At 51.2% G+C, this 8,345-nt stretch overlaps 1 protein-coding gene across 1 annotated transcript; it reads left to right on the top strand.

Annotated features, from left to right (window-relative positions):
- The first annotated feature begins 531 nt into the window (after positions 1-531).
- TCHH (trichohyalin) lies at positions 532-7,340 on the top strand. Its single transcript, XM_041754413.1, has 2 exons — positions 532-669; positions 1,641-7,340. Exons 1-2 carry the CDS (start codon positions 532-534, stop codon positions 6,294-6,296), a joined length of 4,794 nt encoding a protein of 1,597 aa, XP_041610347.1. The 3' UTR covers positions 6,297-7,340.
- The last annotated feature ends 1,005 nt before the right edge of the window (positions 7,341-8,345 follow it).

Consider the following 8,345-nt stretch of genomic DNA (forward strand, 5'->3'; position numbering starts at 1 on the left):
TATTCCCTGTTAATTTTTCTGGTTACCACCAAATGTTTTGCTGCCACAATTAGATCTACATGGCTTCTATTCACTTTTAAATATTTTCAAATCTTCCTTTACCTTTTGGCTTTCGCTTATTCTCTTTATTCAACTTTAGAGGAAGATACTTATGAGTAGCAACATATCAAATTTAAATTTCTGTTCTTCACTATCTGATCTGAAATATTCTAGGGAGTAGGAAAAGAGAGAAGGAAATGATATGGATAAACCAGATTGAGTGGACAATCAAAAGCTGACTACAGGATAGTCTGAAAATAATTCCCTGGCTTAAAATTTCTTAGAATCTATCTTCCCCATTCTAAGTATTCAAAGATAAAAAAAAAAAAAAAAAAACTTTGAAAGCCAAGGTTAAAAATAACTACTGTTGTAAATTTGGGGCTCTGACTAAAATAGTGTGGATGAAGTCTCTCCAAGATCAGAAACAGAGTTTTGATTCTGGATCCTTTCTTATTCTCCTAGATTTACTTGAACGTGAAGGAAAGAAAAAAAATGTCTCCACTTCTGAGAAGCATCTTCAATATCACTGAAATGTTTAATCAATATGCCTCACATGATTGTGATGGGGCAGCACTAAGCAAGAAAGACCTGAAGAACCTCCTTGAAAGGGAATTTGGAGATGTCCTTCGGGTAAGAAATAAGAAAGAAAATCTATTGATTTAGGGTTTAAAATGTCTTCTCAGAAGGGGTCATAGCAAAGAATAATGACCTTTTATCTATTTTATACCATCACAGCCCCACACTGCATTCCCTATTCATTTTTCTTTTTTTAAGATTTTATTTATTTATTTGAAGAGAGAGACCTCACACATGCTCAAGTGGAGACAGGGAGAGGGGAAAGCAGACTTATGCTGAGTATGGAGCCCATTGTGGGCTCAATCCCACAACCCTGAGATCATGACCTGAGTGGAAGCCTAGAGTCTGGTCTAGCACTTAACCCACTGAGACACTTAGGCACTCCACCCTTATTCATTTCTGAGTTTAAAGGTACTTAACTGGCATTGTAGTCTGAGTACTAAGGAAGTAGCTAGCAACTACTTCATGTACTTGATGGTAACATCATTGTGAATGAACTGTTCATGCGAAGTTATCACCAAAGATGTCAGATCAAACTAAACTTGGAAGGAACTCAAATTTACTTCCAAATTTTAACAATTAAAATCAGCCTGATCTCTAGTAAAATGATGTTAACATGTTAACAAAACATAAATGTTTTGTTCTGTCTTCAAACATGGGATAAAAATCAAGCAGGGGTACCGGTTATTTCAGACAGAACTAGCTGCTGTAAAACTTCACAAATTTTCGTTGTATTTCTCTCTTGAAGGTTAGTTCATTCCTATTCACCCAGCTTAAGAGAACATGGATTCTTTTGATCAGCATTAAATTACAAGTTACAAAAATTTTCAACAAATGTATGCTTTAAAATGAAGTGTTCACATTTTACATGGGGACCAGACTTGATACACACTGGATGTTTTCCTAATTGCTCTTAATGTCTTTTGAGTGTCAGCATATCACAAAATATTCATTGTGTCTATGACTGAAAGTTTACTACTTGTAAATAGTGCACTGTAAAATTTTTGTCTTCATTTTTTTCATAGAGACCACATGACCCTGAGACAGTAGATCTGATCCTGGAACTTCTGGATCGCGACTGTAACGGGCTGGTTGATTTCAATGAATTCCTCCTGTTCGTTTTCAAGGTGGCTCAAGCTTGTTATTACGCTCTCAGCCAGGCTGCCGGGCTAGATGAGAAGGGGGCCACGTGTGAGGGAAAAGATAACCCATTACAAGATCCCAGGCAAAAAGAAGACCAAAGGAGATTTGAGCCCCAGGACACACAATTTGAAGAACACAGGCAGAAGAGACAGGAACTGGAGAGGGAGCTCGCAGAGGGGGAGCAGCAGCGGCTGCAGAGGCGAGAACAGGAAAGGCGCCTGGAAGAGGAAGAGCATCTGCAGAGGCGCAAGGGTCGAGAGCCAGAGACACTTCCTGATCATGAGCAAAGGCGAGAGAGGCAGGCGCAGCGGGAGCTGCGAGAGGAAGAGCATCTGCAAAGGCGGGAGCGCCAAGAGCAAGGCGAGCGGGCACTCGAGGAGGAAGGCGAGCAACTGCAACGGCAAAGGCGCCAGGAAAGGCACCTGGAGCAGGAGCTGCTGCGTGAGCAGGAGAGACGTGTGCAAGAACTAAGGCGCGAGGAGCAGCTCCTGGAGCAGGAGCTGAGGCGCGAGCAAGAACTAAGGCGCGAGCAGGAGCAGACACGTGAGCAGCTGAGACGCAAGGAGCCGCGCCTGGAGCAGGAGCTGAGGCGCGGGCAGGAGGAAAGACGCGAGCAAGAACTAAGGCGCGAGCAGGAGCCGAGGCGCGACGAGCCGCTGCAGAGACGGGAGCAGCTGAGACGCAAGGAGCAGCTCCTGGAGCAGGAGCTGAGGCGCGAGCAAGAATTTAGGCGCGAGCAGCTGAGACGCAAGGAGCCGCGCCTGGAGCAGGAGCTGGGGCGCGAACAAGAATTAAGACACGAGCAGGAGCTGAGACGCGAGGAGCAGGAGCTCAGGCGTGAGCAGGAGCTAAGGCGCGAGCAAGAACTGAGGCGCAATGAGCAGCGCTTGGAGCAGGAGCTGAGGCGCGAGCAGGAGGAAAGACGCGAGCAAGAACTAAGGCGCGAGCAGGAGCTGAGGCGCGACGAGCCGCAGCAGAGACGGGAGCAGCTGAGACGCAAGGAGCCGCGCCTGGAGCAGGAGCTGAGGCGCGAGCAAGAGGAAAGACGCGAGCAAGAACTAAGGCGTGAGCAGGAGCTGAGGCGCAAGGAGCCGCGCCTGGAGCAGGAGCTGAGGCGCGAGCAAGAGGAAAGACGCGAGCAAGAACTAAGGCGCGAGCAGGAGCTGAGACGCAAGGAGCCGCGCCTGGAGCAGGAGCTGAGGGGCGAGCAGGAAAGACGCGAGCAGTTCAGACGCGAGGAGCAGCGCCTGGAGCAGGAGCTGAGGCGCGAGCAAGAAGAAAGACGCGAGCAAGAACTAAGGCGCGAGCAGGAGCTGAGACGCAAGGAACCGCGCCTGGAGCAGGAGCTGAGGGGCGAGCAGGAAAGACGCGAGCAGTTCAGACGCGAGGAGCAGCGCCTGGAGCAGGAGCTGAGGCGCGAGCAAGAAGAAAGACGCGAGCAAGAACTAAGGCGCGAGCAGGAGCTGAGACGCAAGGAACCGCGCCTGGAGCAGGAGCTGAGGCGCGAGCAGGAAAGACGCGAGCAGTTCAGACGCGAGGAGCAGCGCCTGGAGCAGGAGCTGAGGCGCGAGCAGGAGGAAAGACGCGAGCAAGAACTAAGGCGCGAGCAGGAGCTGAGGCGCAAGGAGCCGCGCCTGGAGCAGGAGCTGAGGCGCGAGCAAGAAGAAAGACGCGAGCAAGAACTAAGGCGCGAGCAGGAGCTGAGACGCAAGGAACCGCGCCTGGAGCAGGAGCTGAGGGGCGAGCAGGAAAGACGCGAGCAGTTCAGACGCGAGGAGCAGCGCCTGGAGCAGGAGCTGAGGCGCGAGCAGGAGGAAAGACGCGAACAAGAACTAAGGCGCGAGCAGGAGCTGAGGCGCGAGGAGCCGCGCCTGGAGCAGGAGCTGAGGCGCGAGCAGGAGGAAAGACGCGAGCAGCTCAGACGCGAGGAGCAGCGCCTGGAGCAGCAGCAGAGGCGCGAGCAGCAGCTGGCTGAGGAGGTGGAGCAGGAAGAGGCACGTGAGCGGGGCAAGTGCCGCACCCCAAGGTGGCAGTGGCAGCTCGAAAGTGAGGCGGAAGCTCGGCAGAGCAAAGTTTACTCCAAGCCCCGCAGGCAGGAGGAAGAGAAGAGGCAGCGCCAGGAGCTCGAGCAGCAGCTGCGGGCGCAGGAGGAGGACGCCCAGTGGCAGCGCGGGGCCCGGCCCCTCGGAGAGGAGCGCGAACGCGGGCTGCAACGGGAGGAGCAGGTGCGCCTGCTGGAGGCGGAGGAAGAGCAGCGCCGCGACTCTAAATGGCAGTGGCAGGCGGAGGAAGAGAGCGAGAGGCGCCGCCAGAGGCTGTGGGCCAGGCCCGCTTTGCAGAAGCAGCGGGAGAGGCAGCTAAGAGCGGAGGAGCCACAGGAGCGGGAACTGTTCCGTGAGGAGGAGCAGCAGCGCCGACGACTCGAGAGGGAGCAGGAGCAGCAGGTCCGTGAGGAGGAGAAGCAGCTCCCGTTGGAGAACTTCCAAGAGGATCAAGGGAGGAAGCTACGCCAGGAGGAGCAGCGCCGAGACCAAAAATGGAGGTGGCAACCAGATGAGGAAAGCCAAAGACACCGCCACATAGTGTACGCCAAGCCAGCTGAACGGGAGCAGCTGAGGGAGGAAGAGCAGGTGCAGAGGGAGGAACGCGAGAAAAGGAGGCGCCAGGAGGAACCGCTCCTGCAGGAAAGGGAAGAGCAGCTGCGCAGGAGTGAACGTGAGCAGCAGCTGCGCCAGGAGCGCGACAGGAAGTTCCGCGAGGAGGAACCGCTCCTGCAGGAAAGGGAAGAGCAGCTGCGCCGCCAGGAACGCGACAGGAAGTTCCGTGAGGAGGAACAGCTCCTGCAGGAAAGGGAAGAGCAGCTGCGCAGAAGGGAACGTGAGCAGCAGCTGCGCCAGGAGCGCGACAGGAAGTTCCGCGAGGAGGAACAGCTCCTGCAGGAAAGGGAAGAGCAGCTGCGCAGAAGGGAACGTGAGCAGCAGCTGCGCCAGGAGCGCGACAGGAAGTTCCGTGAGGAGGAACAGCTCCTGCAGGAAAGGGAAGAGCAGCTGCGCCGCCAGGAGCGCGACAGGAAGTTCCGCGAGGAGGAACAGCTCCTGCAGGAAAGGGAAGAGCAGCTGCGCCGCCAGGAGCGTGACAGGAAGTTCCGCGAGGAGGAACAGCTCCTGCAGGAAAGGGAAGAGCAGCTGCGCCGCCAGGAGCGTGACAGGAAGTTCCGCGAGGAGGAACAGCTCCTGCAGGAAAGGGAAGAGCAGCTGCGCCGCCAGGAGCGCGACAGGAAGTTCCGCGAGGAGGAACAGCTCCTGCAGGAAAGGGAAGAGCAGCTGCGCAGGAGGGAACGTGAGCAGCAGCTGCGCCAGGAGCGCGACAGGAAGTTCCACGAGGAGGAACCGCTCCTGCAGGAAAGGGAAGAGCAGCTGCGCAGGAGGGAACGTGAGCAGCAGCTGCGCCAGGAGCGTGACAGGAAGTTCCGCGAGGAGGAACAGCTCCTGCAGGAAAGGGAAGAGCAGCTGCGCAGGAGAGAACGTGAGCAGCAGCTGCGCCAGGAGCGTGACAGGAAGTTCCGCGAGGAGGAACAGCTCCTGCAGGAAAGGGAAGAGCAGCTGCGCAGGAGGGAACGTGAGCAGCAGCTGCGCCAGGAGCGCGACAGGAAGTTCCGCGAGGAGGAACAGCTCCTGCAGGAAAGGGAAGAGCAGCTGCGCAGGAGGGAACGTGAGCAGCAGCTGCGCCAGGAGCGCGACAGGAAGTTCCACGAGGAGGAACCGCTCCTGCAGGAAAGGGAAGAGCAGCTGCGCCGCCAGGAGCGTGACAGGAAGTTCCGCGAGGAGGAACAGCTCCTGCAGGAAAGGGAAGAGCAGCTGCGCCGCCAGGAGCGTGACAGGAAGTTCCGCGAGGAGGAACAGCTCCTGCAGGAAAGGGAAGAGCAGCTATGCCGGAGGGAACGTGAGCAGCAGCTGCGCCAGGAGCGCGACAGGAAGTTCCGCGAGGAGGAACAGCTCCTGCAGGAAAGGGAAGAGCAGCAGCTGCGCCAGGAGCGCGACAGGAAGTTCCGCGAGGAGGAACAGCTCCTGCAGGAAAGGGAAGAGCAGCTGCGCAGAAGGGAACGTGAGCAGCAGCTGCGCCAGGAGCGCGACAGGAAGTTCCGCGAGGAGGAACAGCTTCTGCAGGAAAGGGAAGAGCAGCTGCGCCGGAGGGAACGTGAGCAGCAGCTGCGCCAGGAGCGCGACAGGAAGTTCCGCGAGGAGGAACAGCTTCTGCAGGAAAGGGAAGAGCAGCTGCGCAGGAGGGAACGTGAGCAGCAGCTGCGCCAGGAGCGTGACAAGAAGTTCCGTGAGGAGGAACAGCTCCTGCAGGAAAGGGAAGAGCAGCTGCGCCGCCAGCAGAGAGAGGATCAGAGGCGCCGTAGCCAAGTCTGGGAAGGAGACAAAGGCCGAAGGCAGGCCCTGGAGCCCAGCAAGCGTCCATTTGCTAGTGTCCCGGTGCGCTCCAGCCCTCTCTATGAGTACATCCAAGAGCAAAGATCTCAGTACCGCCCTTAAGAGATGTTGCCAATATCCCGACACCTGCCAACGCTTCCAGCAAAAGATAATGAGGAAACACTGGATACCAAATAACTCAGATGTTTCTGGTTGTGGGAGAACTCTCTGATGTTTCAAAATCTTTTTTTCCAAAACTTTAAACTATAGTCATTTCATATACCTTGTACTCTCGCCTTTATTCTTTCTCAAGTAATTCTTTACTGCAGGGTGTCTTTACTCTTTGGTGCAGATGTGGTGTGCATTTTTTAAAAATATAAATCATTTAATTTGTTTAAGGAGTTTTGTTTGGGGAACGTTAATTTATTGCTTTCAAGAGTAACAAGAATATGATTTAGGATTCAAAAGATTTGGGTCTTTCTTTAATAGTCCATCTTTTGGAGAGTTTAGATATTTTTAATGTTCCATTTGGCATTTCCCGCAGTTAATTAATATTAACTACATTAATATTTATCTCCAAATAGGCTCGCTTTTGTGGTATAATTAGCACAGATTCTGCAAGGGGACCGAATCTTTATAATCCTTGAGTAGCACAGGGGGAGTGACTTCTACAGAAAATTCCCTGTAAAATCTGCCCCTAATTGGAAGAAATATCTATTATGAAGAAGGCTTAGCTTCAAGACTTAGAATTTGAATTAGAATTTTTTCATACACAAGCACTTAAAATCTCATGAAGCAAAGGCAAGGTGTTTCTCAAACAACTCCAGAGTTCAAATTTTAAAACTGTCTACGTAGTCTGTAGTGCTCAGTTCTGTGCCCCCAGTCTTTGATGAGGTTAAGAATATTACTACCTTTGTTCATTTTAACTGAGAGGGAGCCTGCTCAGGATCTTGTAAACATATATTTAGCTTTAGAGCAATAAAAGATAACAGCATTTTGGGGAAGGGAAAGGGAAAATTTGTGAACAGAAAGGCAAGTTTGTAGAGGCCCTTAGATGAAGCAAGACCCATCAGCCCACAATCCTTTGAGGCCTATTAATACTACGCTGGAGACATTCTTGTTGAAATGAGTGGACTATATAAAAAAACAATAAAAGTTTGGCAAATAGTTATTTTTGTCTCTTTTGATTAAGCATTAAATAACTCAAGATCTAATGGTTTTTAACTGATGTAAGCTCCCATTTAAGGGTATTTGGCTACTATTATCTATGTCTAAATATGAAAAAGGGGGAAAAATCTGTTTTCCCCAACCATTTTTTCCTGTTAGGGTGAGCCCTACATTATTTCCACCTCCAAGCTACAATTCTCTTTCCAGGGGTTTTTATTCTTCACCGCACAGCTTTCTGTTCTTTCAGGGACTCACTAGTCAGGATATATAAAATTGTTTGTATAATGTGTTTGTTAATTCTTCCTTCTGAGAATACAGCAGCTTCTTGGTCTCTGATGTCTGAATAAGCCAATAGTAGAAAATGGCCTGAAAGTTCAGTTCAATATTACAGAAATTGTAGGTGACCTGTTGACTTAAGCAGCATATCCCTGAGGTGACACAATCAGAAGATGCTTAATACTAATCAGACCAAAGTATAAAATTGTTATCTAATAATCCAAACACCCCTCTGCCACCTGCTGCAGTCTATATTCAGCATTCATACCTTAGCAACTAGGAATAAGTCCAAGAAGACCCTAATCCAGGATAGGATCGTTTCTAATTGTGAAGGTCCCAGGTGAGATGTTCGAAGTTACTTAACATTTTGATCAATGGTGGAGAGAATAAAGCTAAGCCTATAGCTCCTGAGAATCATTCTGATAGAGTAAGGTGACAATTTCTGCAAGGAGCACTAGCGTCTCCCTCACTTTAACACAAATAGTAGATACCCACAAAAGGCAGAACCTGGGAATCCCTGATGCCCTTGGAACTTCATCTCTTTCAAATGATTTCTAACTGCAAAACTACTTTTCTCTTAAGGCAAGTGTAAACTTCCTTATTTAATCTTCCTGGAAACCCTGGAAGAGCCTCACTGGCTTTCTCCAGGATCCTCTCAATGGGCACCTCCTTATAAATATCAGCCCCAGGATACTCCTGAAATATATACTCATCATATAAGCTACAATT

The sequence above is a fragment of the Vulpes lagopus genome, chromosome 5 (assembly GCF_018345385.1).
Source record: "Vulpes lagopus strain Blue_001 chromosome 5, ASM1834538v1, whole genome shotgun sequence".
Lineage (NCBI taxonomy): Eukaryota > Metazoa > Chordata > Mammalia > Carnivora > Canidae > Vulpes > Vulpes lagopus.

What these genes read in the sequence shown, in the direction of transcription:
- TCHH (XM_041754413.1), top strand. Translation starts at nt 532, where the DNA reads ATGTCTCCACTTCTGAGAAGCATCTTCAATATCACTGAAATGTTTAAT. An exon ending in AATTTGGAGATGTCCTTCGG is followed by an intron (nt 670 to 1,640) that starts GTAAGAAATAAG and finishes TTTTTTTCATAG; the next exon opens with AGACCACATGACCCTGAGAC.